The following is a 15833-nucleotide window of genomic DNA, read 5'->3' on the forward strand; positions in this document are numbered from 1 at the left end:
ACTAGGTGTGGGTTAGTAAATAGTTATTTCAAAAACTCTATTCAAGTCAACTCTTTCCCCCTAGAAAGCCTTTTACCTTGTGAGGGGCCCCGGAAGCTGTGTTGCCGAGTCCTCGGATGGCCATTTGCCTCAGAATGGCGTTGGAGTCCCAGGCGCTCTGATCCATCAAGCTCAGCACATCCCGCAGATTCCCGTGCTTCCAAAGGATTGGCTCCTTCATGAGCTGAAATCAACACACTCCTCCCCTTTAGTGAAGGCAGTGGCCTCCCTTCAGGAGAGTGCAACAAGGCATCACAACCACAATTAAAGAGAGGGCCTTCATGCTTGTGGAGCAGAGGAGAAAGCCCTCAGGGGAACCAGCAAGTCTTGGAGAAGCTAAACCCTAGAGGTGAGTGGCCCATAGGTCAAGGCTATGTGGTGATGAGAACCCAGATACCTAGATAAGAGATGTGTCTAGTCAAAGTGGAAATTTAGGGCAGGGAGAATATGAATTCCTGATGATGTTCCTTCTCTGGATTGGCCGGGAGGGTCTCTATGCTAGAGTTCCAAGGGTCAGCACTAATATGCTTGTTGGTTACTTTTTATTTTACCCCTCTCAGATTTGTTCTCCTCCCTTCTCTGCCCTGGGAGGTTGATTTCAGCACACACACCAGAGAGCAGGAGGTGGTTTTCTGAGGGTGCTTTCTCCTCTCTTTTTCACTCCCTGCTTGGGCACCATATCTCTGGCAGAAGCTGGTTCCTCCATTACTAAAGCTACCCTTAAAGGTTCCTCTTCCATGGTTTCATCTCTCTCTGAGCTCCACATCCTGAGAGAAATACCCCCAGGGGACCCAGTGAGCATGCCCTGACAGCTGCTCTCCCTTACCTCGGAGAAGAAAGCTGTGCCGGTTATCCGGTAGTATTCTGAGGAGGAGGTGAGAGATGAGAGTAGTTGTTCCATGATGTCCAGTATGACTCCATGTTGCCACACTGCCATGCTCCTAGAAAATGCAAATTTTAGCAGAGAGTTCTTTTCCCCCTAAACAGTGGAGGAAATCTTAGTGCATTTGTTCATCAGGTAAATAATTTTCAACTTTAAAATAGCCTCTCCAAGTGTCCAATTTAAATGTGGTTTGTCTAAAGCTGTGCACTTGAGTCACTCTTTCTTTTTTCCTGAGGGGAGCAGTGAGGGTGGGGCTGATCTTACCAGGTGTTCCCATCCCCTTTGCTTTTTCTTCCCCGTTTGTTCCCCATGGATCATAAGTCCTAGGTGAGTCGATTACTCTCAGAGAAGTTGCCTGCATTGCATGTCTATTCTTTGTTTTTGGTTTTTTCCTTTGCATCTGGTTCTGCACATTACCTGGCCAGTGCACACACTCCTATGTGATGGGTCCCAGGGCTGCTGAGTAGGGTCCATAAGTTGTCCCCCTCATCAGATTCTTTTGCAAGGCCTTCTCTCATGGCTTGGGCTTGCAAACATTTTAGAGTTGCAGTTGAGAGCCTAGAGAAGACAGTTGGCATCACAAAAGGATGTCAGCGCCATACAGAAAATTGTGAATTTCCAAGTTCACATTTCCTGCTCCCCACAACGCTCCCCCATTCCTGGATTAATGGTTGTTACCAAGGAAAAAAGAGGCAGCTCTATTCTTACACTTTAGCCTTGGGACCCAAGGGGACATTCAGATGACTTGGACCAGTAAGCAATGCCACGAAATCTTGTCAACAGTCCATGAGGGCAAAAAAGAAAGCCTTAAGAATGGAAAGTGAAAATTCTAAAACAGCATCTCTGAAATCAAGATGCACCTTGCAGGGCGTGTGTGTTAAAATTGTTGTTGGCCAGACAAGTGTTGTAATGTAGTTGCTATTGTCTGTGTATCTACACATGCATACATGGATTTAGGTACAGCTCTTTATACTGTTATCATTTTAGTAATGTTACATGTATTATTGGAACTATATATGTTGAGTCTAAATGCTGCTTAAAATGTCTTTAAAAAGATTGCACATGATTTCACACTGGAATGAAAAGTTATACAAAAGGGCAGAAAAACAGAATGATGTGATATAGGATGAAAATCTATACCTCATAATCCTAAAAGAGATCTTTTGTTTGATAAGTACAAAATAAAAATTTAGAAGTATAAGAAAGTATTGATTCATGGCTTAATTGGGAGTCCTTTCCTTCTTTCTCAATAGAACATAAAATAATGTTGATTCTTGCAATTGGTGAAGACTTAGATTTTTTTTTTGTATTTTAAATATACAGTAGGAACTTCTAAAAGATATTTCTCCATGCCTGATGATTTGAAATAAAAATCAAACCCATCATACATTCCCTAAGATTTTATAAAATATGGTATTTATTTTTATTTTTCTTCTTTCCCTGGTTGCCTTGAAGGTCACAGAATTCTAGCTTTTCTAGAAAGGTCTCAGTGAAAGAAACCAAAGAAAATAGAATATTCCCTCTAGGGAAGAAAGCACAGCTCTTTGTTTTTTATGTGACAGTTCCGCGCAGCTGCACTAGGTACTGGCTCAGGAAAAAGAACTACAGTGTCATGGCTTAAGGATATTAGAGCCTCGTTTCTTCACGGGCATTTGTTGCCATGCTGGGAGGCACAGACTCTGACTTCCAAAGCCCCACCTCCACCCCCCATCCCCCACCCCCATCCCCCGACAGCTCTGGGAGGCTCTCCCTGCGTGGCCATTTACCTGCAGGGGTCCGGGATCTGCTGCCGTTCTCCCTGCTGCATCACACGCCGCCTGTGGCTCACGGAAGTGGGCATCTTCTGGCCCAGTGTGCAGCTGACCAGCTTCAGGAGGAGCGTGAACAGCTCTGGGTACAAGCGAGTGACAAGGGTGCCCCATGAGACCACTTCTTGTATAGCACAGGCCACCTGAGGGGAGAAAGGCTCTGTGGGCCAGGCAGTCTCCTTTCCTCCAAGGCTATCTTCTCCCTGGGCTGATCTGCAAGTTTGTTCTCTCCCCCAGTGATTGCTTTCCATGCTGGCCACGTTCATGGCAAAAACACATTAAAAAGGGAGGCTTTGTGTGTCTGGAAACTTCTCAACTCAGACTGTGTTTTTTCTCTTGGGACTGCCATGTTGCCACTATGACTGCCAGGGGGCAACAGTCATATAAAAAAAAAAAATGTTTTTCAGCATTAGGGTTTTTCAACCAAAAAAGGATGCTTTGGATATCATGGAGACTAATCTGGAAATACAGATGCAAAGGTTTTCTTTGTGGTTGACAAGAGATTTGCCTCAAAAAATGATTAGCCACAGACAAAATTACCACATATCTGTCCAATATAAACTAAAGTTAAGGTATGAGAGAAGTGTGCTTAACGCTACAGCACTGAGTTCTAGGTGGGGCTAGATCAAGCAGGAGGCACAGCTCCAGGCTAGAGAAGGGTCGGCAGACTCACTGAAATGGCATCGATCCCGGCGACGTCATCCTCCAACCCGGTCCCCAGCTTGTTTACCAAGGCTCGCATGAGTTTCCCACTGGAGGCAGGGTTTTCAGCCAGGGCCTTCCACAATGTCTTTGTGTCCCTAGGGTGGCAAGGCAGGAAATTGATAGATAAGGTATAACTCTTTGGGCTGTGAGCTTTTCCATCTGACTCACTCTAAAATCACATTATGACTAATCGCAATTTCAAGGGCAGATAGGCTTGCTGCCATGCCGGGGCAGCGTTCTGGCCTTGGGTTACTGAGGTTCACTAATGCCCATCAAGACAGAAACCTCTCGTGTAGGTGTGCTCTGGGCCACCAGAAAGAGGAGAAATACTCACTTTTTAATATTCATTTATTCCTGTGGTGTATTTTTTTTTCCAAAAAAACCTCATTATCATTAATGAGGATATTCCCACATTGAATATACATATCACATATACAAATATATTTATATCAATATATATTGAACCTATAAGTATATATATTTATGAAAAACTCTTGGAGAAACATTACTTGTGATTCAAATAGCAATTTTTAAATTGGTATTCAAGTGAGATGCTTTCAACCTTTGTTTGCTAGCTTTTTCTTAAACAATACATCCTTCCCCAATGCTTTTCAGAGTGGCCTTTCCTGGGAGAAGGGATCAGTTCAATTAGAATCTACCTGTCAAAGGGCAGAGGCTTCTGTAAAAGGTTGACAACAACTGCCTCCATGTGAAAGCTGGCTATCTGGGAGATGGCTTCTAGGACAAACTGGAAACTTTCTTCCTTTTGTCTGAGGACCGGCATGTGGCGGTAAATTGTGCTCAAGATCTCCAATAGCTAAAAAGAAAAAGTCAAGTCAAACAGCAAGTCGCCATTTTCTCTCTACACGAATGGCTTGGGGTGAGTACATCTGCATGCTCTGGGTGGGCGGTTAATGAATTACAAATAATGTTAAAAACAATAATTGATTCTACACATGGCCAATTTCTCAGTCAGGAGGATTATTGGCGAATTGGGTATTTATTCCCAAATCAATTTAGCAAACCTTTAGTGAAAGTGTGCATTATGCCAGGTGCCATGCTAGGCACTGTGGGGAATATACCAAAGATGAGAAAGATGTACTAAAGGGAATAAGTGATCGAATACAGGATATTAATCATACACCCAAAGAACTGTGCTCAAGGCAGTCTATGGCAAATGATATATAAGAGGTGCAAAGACCTGACAGGGGGATCCAGAAGGAACTGAGTCATTTTGGAGGGGCATCTGGTCTGAGTCTTGAAGGTTATGGAGCAATTTCAAAAGGCAAGGTGGAGACGGGAGGCAAGGGCATCCAAAGATGTAAAATAAAAAGACATGAGAGACAGAGCACAGAGGATTTTTAGGGTAGTGAAACTATTCCGTGTGGTATTATAATGGAGGATACATGTCATTATATATCTGTCAAACCCTTAGAATTGTACAACATCAAAAGTGAACTCCAAACCCTAAAGACCACATACACTATGGACTTTGGGTGATAATGACGTGTCAGGGTAGGTTCACCAATCGTAACAAATGTGCCACTCTGCTATATGGGACGTTGACGGTGGGGAAAGCTGTGCTTGGGCAGTGTGTAGATGGGAACTCTGCTCAATTTTGCTGTGAACCTAAAAGTGCTCTAAAAATGAAGTCTATTTAAAAAAAATCATGAGGACACGGGCATGAAGATTTTCCAAGAAGAAAAGTCCAAGAAGATTTGCGGAAGGGCAGAATGGTCCAGTTTGCAGCGCAGAGAGAGTAAGTGTAGTGAGAGGAAGACAGATTGATAGAGAAGATGAAGCTAGATCCCAGAGGGCATGGAAGGCCACTGTTCTGAATTTGGATGTTAATCTCTGGACAGTGGGGCATAATATAAAATCCAAATTATACATTTGGATTTTTGACATGGACAAGGGAATATAGTAATATTGCTTCTAGTAGATATTTCTCTCTGTTATTTTAGATAGACATTTAAACTGGACATTTATTTTAAACATAACATTTCCTCTGAATTATAATTCCTTGATCATAAATATCCCCCAAATATGAGTACTACAAAATCCCCCGATCCAGTGATGCTTGGAGAGGATGTGTGAACAGCTCCTCCTTGAATACACAAGTACATGTGCATTTCACATTTGTCAAGCTTGATTCTTTTTTTTTTTTTGAGACAGAGTTTCACTTTGTTGCCCAGGCTAGAGTGAGTGCCGTGGCGTCAGCCTAGCTCGAAGCAACCTCAAACTCCTGGGCTCAAGCAATCCTGCTGCCTCAGCCTCCCGAGTAGCTGGGACTACAGGCATGCACCACCATGCCTGGCTAATTTTTTCTATATATATTAGTTGGCCAATTAATTTCTTTCTATTTATAGTAGAGACAGGGTCTCGCTCTTGCTCAGCCTGGTTTCAAACTCCTGACCTTGAGCAATCCACCCGCCTCGGCCTCCCAGAGAGCTAGGATTACAGGTGTGAGCCACCGTGCCCGGCCAAGCTTGATTCTTGGATGTGAGGGCAATCTGGCTGCGACATCTGTCACCCCATTGACTGCCAGGGTTGATTCGGCTCCCGGGAGAGGACGTCCTTCCCCAGTAGAGGAGGACCGTTCTTCAGTCAAGTGTGTATGAGTAGCTGCCCTCCCCTGCTAGAACCTCCAAACAAGCTCTCAACCTTGATTGTTCCATGCCTAGCCCAGTACCTGCTACCTAGTATGTGTTCAGTAAATGTTTTTCTGAAAGATTTTTTTGAAAAGTAAGTAGCACAGAGGCCATTTCTAACCCCCTTACACAAAAACCATGCTTTGGAGAATTTTTAAATTGAGGGTGGTTGAGTGGGCTTCTTTCTCTTATTCCCTTTGAGATGCCTTCATTTAATTAAAGATTTTTTTCCTTCTTATTAATCGTTGAATAGCTTCTATCTGTTTCTAATTTCAGGAGAGAGAATAGAGACATCTCCATTTGGAGCTCTTAGCCAAGCTTCCTGACTTGAAATCCCAATTATTCTGCTAACTCTCCAGGTGGGAGGAAGGGCTGAGATCCTCTCCCAATGCAATGGGAGCCTTGCTTACCAGACAGTAAACTCTGAGGCGTGTGGAAGGAAAGCCTTAAGAATTTAAGACTAGCAGTGGTTGCTGTGAGCTAGGCTGACGCCCCAGCATGCTAGCCCGGGCACCAGAGTGAGACTCTGTTTCAAAAAAGAAAAAAAAAAAGAATAGAATAGCAGTGGGATTAGAAACTCTCGTGCCCTTCACGGCCATCTCAAAGGTGTCCCCATGATCACTCTCATCTAACAACCAGTTTTCCATCAACCAAATGGCCTTGGTTCAGAGCTGCTTCCTCCAGCCAGAGTGGGACCAGGTGGAAAATTTTTATGATCAAAGATGAGAGAGGCAATTGAGACCGGCGCCCAACATGAGCCTTGTTGTCAGCACGCAGCTAGCTTGGGTCTCTGCTGAGGCCTCTTGGGGCTGCGCATGCTCCTGTCTGTTGCCCATCAGAGGACAAACCGGGGAGTGGTGACCCACTTGGCACTTCAGAAGTGTTAGAATTCTGCTCAGCTACAAAGCCAGCCACCATATAATGAGTGAGATGTGCACCATCTAGGGGATGGTCATGATGGAGACTCAGACTTTTGGGGGGAGGGGGGAAAATGGGCATTTATTGAAACCTTATAATCTGTACCCCCATAATATGCTGAAATTAAAAAAAAATAATAAAATAAAAAACAAACAAACAAAAAACAAAGCCAGCCACCAGTTCACCTGATCTTCCAGAGCCACTCCCTGCTCCTTCAGGGCAGCAATCATCCAAATGCCACAGGCCGTGGCGCACGCGGGGTTGAGGCTCTCCAGGCCATCCAGTGTTTCCTCCAGGAACATCTGAATTTCTTCACTCGGGATGAATTTACTGATAATCTGAAAATGCACCCAGAAACATCCATGCTATCAACCACCTCGCTTTCTGTCTGCATACTTAGAACATGCTGCTATTGTTTGTTTTAGGATATTAAAACCGCTGGGCTTTCCAACAGCACGCGACTGAGGCCGTAGAAACTAGAGAAGATGCTAAAAAAAGAACACAGATATGACCTTTTTATCTGCAAGCAAACTTTCCCTGAAGTTGTCTTTTTATCATTTCATATATTTTTGAATCCAAAGCTTGCAATCTCCTCTCCGAACCCAAAGTTACAGCATATTGCATGAGGGGAAAATAATGCACAATGTTTACATAGCAACTTATATACTGTAATGCACTTTCACATACATTTTATATATCATAGAAATATGTCTCAAATCTGCCGAAGAATAGCTAAGCCTTGAGAATTCAGGAAAATCTACCGATATGTACTAAGAGCCATGCTGAATACTCAGGTGGCTGACAGTCTCCATATGGAGTAGGGATTACCAGGAGCCCTGCTCCTCACTCTACCGTGTTTCAATATTGAGAAGCCAATAAAAGGTTAAGAAAATTAAACAAAATGTTGCAGTTTTGGTCTCCAGGTACAAGAACCATACAGAACGTTTGGTTGATAGCACTGTGTGAATTTGTGTGTGTTTGCCTGTGTATGTGTGTTAATGAAAAGGGGGCAGGCAAGTGAAAAGCTGGCAGTTTGAATGAGCTCCAGAAGCATTACCTGGGGCTTTAACTAAACAAGATGGTAATGATTATGAATTTGTAGACATGAAAACATTCCTATTCACAACTGACTTCCCCCTCCATTCAATGGGCTGCCGATGCTTTGTTGAGAAGAAATGAGCTCCTTCCACGAATAGCTGCACATTCTAGTGATTTTCTGAGTTATGGCTCCACAGTCAAAGAACCGGACTACTGCTCCTATTAGGTGTAGCACCAAATGCTCGCCTGGTGTCTAAGCTCAGAGGTTATCTGTTTTGCTCTCACATTGGGATGGATTTTGATTTAGGAAGAAAGGAAAGAAGGGAACTCATGTTTTGAACATATTTTTGAGCAGGTGCCAGTCGCTTTTCGGGTATTTGACATATTCTTCCTCCCTGTTCCCTGAGTGGTTTCTCTGCCATATGCTGATCATGTCTCTGCTATTGCCACCTTGGCCCAAGCTGCCTCATCTGACACCTGGATTCTTGCAGTTTACTCCAAGCTGACTTCTCTGATTTTGCTCTTTGCAGCCTACATTCTATTCTCCACACAGTAACCAGAGTGTGATCCTTCAGATATGTGAGTCTAATCATATTTCTCCTCTCAGAACCACTGCTATCTCATAAGGCACCTTTGCACATTAGGAAAATGTGCTCTGGCCTCAAGATGTTACACTTCTGTCTGTAAATATAGTGTCATAATGTACTGATTTTGCTGGATCCTTTATTGGAATCTAGAAAATTTCCATGACACAAATGTAAATCTGTGATGTCTACATTATGAATGATGCTACTTTACATGACGGTGCCCTTTTGCATTACACAACAGGCAAAATTGTACATAGGAGCCCTGACTCTTCCACTCAGAACCCTCCACTGGCTTTACTTTTTTCAAAATACTCTGGGGGGATAAATGTTTTTGGTTACATGTATCAATTTTGTTATGCTTGAGTCAGGGTTATAAGCATGCCCATCACCCAGATATTGTTCACTGTACCCTTTAGGTAGGTTTTTACTCATCCCCTCCTCCCGCCTCCCCCCTGCTTGATTTCCACTGAGTTTTATTTCCCTCTGTGTACATGTGTGTTCATCAGTTTGTTGCAATTTAATAGCAAGTACATGTGGTGTTTATTTTTCCATTCTTTAGATACTTCACTCAAGATAATGGTCTCCATTTTCATCCAAATTGTTGCAAAAGGCCTTAATCCATCCTTCATGGCTGCATAGTATTCTATAGTATACATATTCTGCATTTTGTTAAGCTACTCATGTATCGATGGGCAATTGGGTTGATTCCATATCTTTGCAATTGTGAATTGTGTTACAATAAACATTTGAGTGCGGGGATCTTTTTGATAAAATGACTTCTTTTTCTTTTGGTAAATACCCAGTGGGGTAGTGGGATTGCTAGATCAAATGGTAGGTCTATTTTTAGTTCTTTGAGGACTCTCTATACTATTTTCCATAGTGCTTGTACTAATTTGCAGTCCCACCAACAGTGTATAAGCATTCTTTTATCCCTGCATCCATTGTCTTTGGACTTTTTGATAAAAATCATTCTAACTGGGGTAAGGTGATATTTCATTGTGGTTTTAATTTATATTTCCCTGATGATTAGTGACATTGTTCATTTTCTTATATGTTTATTGGCCATTTGTCCACCTTCTTTTGGAAAGCTTCTGTTCATGTCTTTTGCCCACATTTTTTGTATACATTTCTTTTTTTTTTTAAATTTCAGAATATTATGGATTTTAGAATACAAATACAAATTTCAGAATACAAATGCTTTGGTTACATATATTGTCTTTGCACCACCCAAGTCAGAGCTACAAGCATGCCCAACCCCCAGACATTGCACACTGTACCCATTAGGTGTGAATTTAGCCATCCTCTCCTCCGCCTTCCCACCTGCCCGATGCCCTATGAATGTTATGTGCACATAAATGTTGATCAATTAGTACCAATTTTTAATGAGATTGTTTTTCTTGCTAATTATTTTTGATGTGCTGTTGAATTCAGTTTGCTAATATTCTGTTGACAATTTTTGCATCTATATTCTTTTTTTTTTTTTTTTTTTTTTTTGAGATAGAGTCTCGCTTTGTTGCCCAGGCTAGAGTGAGTGCCATGGCGTCAGCCTAGCTCACAGCAACCTCAAACTCCTGGCTCAAGCAATCCTCCTGCCTCAGCCTCCCAAGTAGCTGGGACTACAGGCATTCGCCACCATGCCCAGCTAATTTTTTCTATATATATTAGTTGGCCAATTAATTTCTTTCTATTTATAGTAGAGGCGGGATCTCGCTCTTGCTCGGGCTGGTTTGGAACTCCTGACCTTGAGCAATCCGCCCGCCTCGGCCTCCCAGAGAGCTAGGATTACAGGCGTGAGCCACCACGCCTGGCCTGCATCTATGTTCTTAAAGAATATTGGTATGTAGTTTTCTTTTGTGTGTGTGTGTGTGTGTGTGTGTGTGTGTCCTTTCCTGGCTTTGATATCAGGGTGATACTAGATTGATAGAATCAGTTAGGGAGGATTCCCTCTTTCTTGATGTTATGGAATAGTTTCTATAGGATAGGTGCCAGTTTTTCTTTGTATCTGGTAGAATTTGACTGTGAATCCATCTGGTCAGGGGCTACTTTGTGCTGGGAGATTTTGTTTTTTTACTACTGCTTCAATCTTACCACTCCTTATCATTCTGTTCAGAATTTCTATTTTTTCCTGATTGGGTCTTGGGAGATTATGTGTTTCCAAGAATATATCGATTCTCTCTAGGTTTTCTAGTTCATGTGTGTAGGAGTGTTCATAGAATTTACAGATGATATTTTCTATTTCTGGGGTATCAATTGTAATGTCTCATTTTTCATTTCTGATTGAGTTTATTTGAATGTTTTCTACTTCTTTTTTTTTTTTTTTGAGACAGAGTCTCACTTTGTTGCCCAGGCTAGAGTGAGTGCCATGGCGTCAGCCTAGCTTACAGCAACCTCAAACTCCTGGGCTCAAGCAATCCTCCTGCCTCAGCTTCCCGAGTAGCTGGGACTACAGGCATGCACCACCATGCCCGGCTAATTTTTTCTATATATTAGTTGGCCAATTAATTTCTTTCTATTTATAGTAGAGACAGGGTCTCGCTCTTGCTCAGGCTGGTTTCGAACTCCTGACCTTGAGCCATCTTCCCGCCTTGGGCTCCCAGAGTGCTAGGATTACAGGCGTGAGCCACCGCGCCCGGCCTCTATTTCTGATTAACCTGGCTAGTGGTCATGAACAAGTAGTGTTTTGAAAGAAGATGGAAAAATGGCCAACAAAGATATGAAAACATGCTCAACATCACTAATCACCAGGGAAATGCAAATTAAAACTACAATGAGATACTACCTTAATCCTATCACAATGGCCATTATTAAAAAGTCAAAAAACAGTAGGTTTCGGTGTGGATGCAGAGAGAAGGGAATGCCTGTACGCTGTCGGTGGGATTGCAAATTAGTACAACCTCTATGGATAACAGTATGGAGATTCCTCAAAGAAATGAATACAGACTTACCTTTCAACCCAGCAATCCTACTACTGGATATCTGCCCAAAGGAAAAGAAGTCATTTTATCAAAATGATACCTGCATTCGAATGTTTATTGCTTCACAATTTACATTTGCGGGGATGTGGAATCAACCTAAGTGCACATTAATTCATGAATAGATAAAGAAAATGTGGTATATACACCATGGAATGCTACTTAACCATAAAAAGGAATGAAACAGTGTCATTTGCAGCAACATAGATGGGACTGGAGACCATTATCCTAAGTGTAGTATCTCAGGAATGGAAAAACCAAGACCATATGTTCTTACTACTAAGTGAGAGCTAATATATGGGTATACACGGGCATAAAGTGATATAAAGGACACAAGAAACCAAGAATGGGTGAGGATGTGAGAGGGGATATGGGGTAAAAACTTACCTGTTGGGCATAATGAACACTATTCTGGTGACAGGCATGCCAAAAGCCCTGACTTAAGCATTATACAAAGTATCCGTACAACAAAACTGCTAGGAATCTACTCATGAAAAATGAAAACATATACCCACACATATACTTTTTTTGTGAATGTTCCTAGAACATTATTCATAATAGACCGAAAATGGAAACAATCCAACTGCCTATAGAATGTGGCATATCCATGCAATGGAATAATATTCAGCAAGAGAAAGAAATGAACTGCTGACACATGCTACAACATAGATGAGTCTCCAAAACATCATACTAAGTGAAAGGAACCAGACACGAAAGGCTACCTATTCTGTGACTCAACTTATGCAGTATGTGTAGAACAGGCAGATCTGCAGAGACAGAGCAGATCGGCGGTTGCATGAGGCTGGGTGGGAGCCAGGTTTGACAAGGGAAGGTTTTATAGGGTTATGGAAATATTCTAATACTGGATCGTGGTGATGATTGCATAACTCTATGAATTTACTAAAAGTCACTGAGCTGTACACTTAAAATGGGTGAATTTAATGATATGTAAATTTTACCACAAACTGTTAAAAAATAAAAGGAAAGAAACAGGCAAAAAGAAAAATCACTTGTACCTCCCTTAGTTAATATTTTGAAATAAAAAAATAAATGACAGGACAAAAAATCATTATGCTTGAATGTCTAGACCATTGCCTTCCTTAATAGTGGGGAATACATAGCTTAACTCACTAGGAAATCAATCCAGAATCATCTTTAAATTCCTTGGCGAGACTTCTATATTTATTACCTTAGCTATTTTAGAAGAAATCTTGATCTGGACCTGCACGTCATCACTCTCCAGCCCTTCCTGCAAACCTTGCAGTCTTTCCATTTCTAGGTGAATGCCTAAAATCAACAGAGAGAGAAATGAGCAAGACTTGAAAGACCTGCTAGAGGTTGCTGAAGCTGCCTATGTTTTGATGTGACACTAAATCAGCTGCTGTCTGGTGAGGTGGTGAACACACTGAGTATTTCCTACTTGATGATACTGTGCTGAATGCCCTGCATACAATTATTTCATTTATCATTCACAAAGATTTTCTAAGGTTGACTCTCCTGTTGTCTCGATTTTGGAAATGAGAAAGCTGGGGCAGAGAGATGTGATGCCATTGCCAAAGTTCATGCAGTGAGTTAAAATAGGAGAGTCAGGGTTTGAACCCTGGTCTTCTTGACACAATGCCCAGGCTCTGACTACTCTGCTATACTGCTGTCTCTTTCAGAGTTCCATTCTTCAGTGAGCTACCTTAATGGGGAAATCGAAAAGTAACTACTGTGGTAAAAAGTTCCCATCAGGCTGGCTGCGGTGGCTCAGGCCTGTAATCCTAGCACTCTGGGAGGCTGAGGTGGGTGGATCATTTGAGCTCAGGAGCTCAAGACCAGCCTGAGCAAGAGTGAGACCCCATCTCTACCAAAAATAGAAAAAATTAGCCTAGCATGGTGGCTCATGCCTGTAGTCCCAGCTACTTGGGAGGCTGAGGCAGAAGGATCGCTTGAGCCCGGGAGTTTGAGGTTGCTGTGAGCTAGGCTGAAGCCACGGCACTCTACGCACTCTAGCCGGGACAACAGAGTGAGACTCTGTCTCAAAAAAAAAAAAAAAAGTTTCCATCAGCAACTGCATAAGTGATTATTGAGATCAACTTATAAATGCAGACCTAAACAATAATGATTTTCTGTTTTTTAAATTTGAATGTATATAAAGCCTGCCACTGTTGTTAAAAAAGAAAAAACTGAATAAAATTATTATTTTTTAAATAAAAAATTTGAATGTATAGCAATTGTGGAAACTAACACTTGGGCATTCTGTGGAAGGCAGCCTAGCCCAGTGGAATACCTGTGGACACACCTGGGCTCAGAGCCCAGCTATATTGCTTTAAGTGAACTTCTTAATTTCATATCTCAAAATTTCATACCTCATCTCAAAACTAATTGAGCAACATCTGTGAGTATTAATGGGCATTTTATTTAGTATTGCACTTGTTACTTGTGCCTAGTAGGTGTTTAATGTTCTTTCTCTCCCTCTGCCATGCTTGTTTGATCAATCAAGGAAAAAGAGTTAATGTAAATGAAGAATGGGATTTCTTGTTAACAAAGAATATATGAGGAACTGAATTTGTCATGTTTTAAGAAAATAAAGTAGGCAAAAGGAAGAATAAATAGAACAATAATAATAGGTAGAATAATAACAGGTAGAATTCAAATTCCTTTCTTCCTGTGAGTCCCTTTTGGGCACATTTCTTCTCTTACTGGAATGGTTCTTTAGTTCTTTCTTTTTCTCTTTTCTGTTTTTTCTTTTTTTCTTGTCTTGGTAAAAGTGTATATCCTAAATGACTTATCTTCCCATAGTTGAAAGGACTTTCATACCTATTCTGACTTTGCTGAATAATTTTTTTCTTTTTGACTGGGTACTCCCCAACTCCCCAACCAAAGCCCACCTGTTGGCTTTAACACACTTTACTTATGTGAATCTTAGAATTATAATATCTCTGTGTTACCAGTATCAGAACAGTGCCTGACAGATGGAAAGGAACTCAATATATATTTTGAGTAGCTAAAAGAGTGAAGAGTGGAACATAGTCCCGAGATGGCATTAAACCTAGACTGAGGGTTCCTGGCTGCACCTGGTGTCACAGAACTGTGCACACACAATATGGGGCTGTCGTAGGCAAAACATCTGCTGAATTAACCTGGATAGGATGCCCTGATTGTTGGTTTCAGCATGAGGCTGAGGTTTTGAAATTCCTTATATTTTCTGATATTGACAGTTATTCTCATGCACTTGGAGAGCGGAAGGAGGTCCTGCTCTGCCGAGAAAATTTTCACAAAGTTCTGTCTCTTAGAGAGCTTTGAAAGTCACTTAGCACCATAATAACAGTGCAATCTTCTCCTGAAGAAAACTATGTGATACAGCTAATATGCCCAATTGCTCAGTGTCTTAAATCAGAGACTCTCAAAACATTTTACCTACTTTAATGAATCTTTATAATGCTCCAGTGTTATTATCTTTATTTTTTTAAAAAATAAGAAAACAGAGCCACTGAGGAAAAAAAATGATTTGTTTCAGATCTAAGAAAGACTCAAATTCTTTGATATAATTAAGGTATTAAAACTGAGAAATGGCTGAACTAGAGAGAGAGCGAGAAAGAGAGAAAGGGGGGGGAAGTGGAGGGAAGAGAAGGCAAGGGGAGGAGAGGAGAGAGAATCATGAGAGGAGAGGAAGGAAAGAGATGTAGATGAACAAAGACAAGAACAGAATAAAAGAAAATAGGTATCTTCTCTTCTTTGTGGCTTCCCCACCTTTCTCTCACCTTTCATACAGAGCAGACCAATAACCGAGCTAGCAGCCGCCTGGCGGATGGTGGGCAGGGTGTCGCAGCAGTGAGGAGCCAGGAGCCCGAGGAGTGAACCTATTTTAAAGTCGTCTGGTGCCTGCAGGACAAAGGAAGCACCGCAATGTGGTGGGGTGGCTGGATTATTTCCCAGGATATTCCCAACACTGGATCTTCAGTCCCTTATTTTCTCTCTGTAGGTCCTTAGAATGAAATTAAATCTGGAACTTTCCCTTAAAATGTGCCTGATTCCTTAAGGGTAGTGGAAAAGCAAGCAAGCAAGCATGCAAAGACAACCAAATGGCTCAACTGTAGTGTGCTTGCCGCAATCTGCAGTTAGGAGGTACCTGTCTGGGGGTTTTCGGGAAAGCCCTCCACTCTGAGACCCGAGATCCACCAGGAAAGTGGTTTTGAATTCCAGAGGCCTTGCAGATCCCTGTTTGCAAGCAATGAAATCTACTTATT

The 15833-nt window shown here is 41.9% G+C and overlaps 1 protein-coding gene and 1 long non-coding RNA gene across 2 annotated transcripts in view; one reads left to right on the forward strand and one right to left on the reverse strand.

Moving 5' to 3' along the window:
* The window catches only part of MROH2B (maestro heat like repeat family member 2B), a 61481-nt gene that overhangs the window by 6845 nt on the left and 38803 nt on the right, over positions 1-15833 (reverse strand). The window contains exons 29-37 of the mRNA XM_012777780.3: positions 15348-15468; positions 12791-12888; positions 7190-7342; positions 4095-4252; positions 3404-3530; positions 2689-2873; positions 1340-1480; positions 866-980; positions 77-223 (exon numbers count right to left, since the gene is read on the reverse strand). Of these exons, the coding sequence (XP_012633234.2) occupies positions 77-223; positions 866-980; positions 1340-1480; positions 2689-2873; positions 3404-3530; positions 4095-4252; positions 7190-7342; positions 12791-12888; positions 15348-15468 (1245 nt within the window). The remainder of the gene's footprint in view (positions 1-76; positions 224-865; positions 981-1339; positions 1481-2688; positions 2874-3403; positions 3531-4094; positions 4253-7189; positions 7343-12790; positions 12889-15347; positions 15469-15833) is intronic.
* Positions 219-10072, forward strand: LOC142873722 (uncharacterized). Its single transcript, XR_012921675.1, has 3 exons — positions 219-388; positions 4051-4315; positions 7430-10072. It is a non-coding gene; the product is annotated as an uncharacterized LOC142873722 (long non-coding RNA).

Source organism: Microcebus murinus, chromosome 11 (assembly GCF_040939455.1).
Source record: "Microcebus murinus isolate Inina chromosome 11, M.murinus_Inina_mat1.0, whole genome shotgun sequence".
Classification (NCBI taxonomy): Eukaryota; Metazoa; Chordata; class Mammalia; order Primates; family Cheirogaleidae; genus Microcebus; species Microcebus murinus.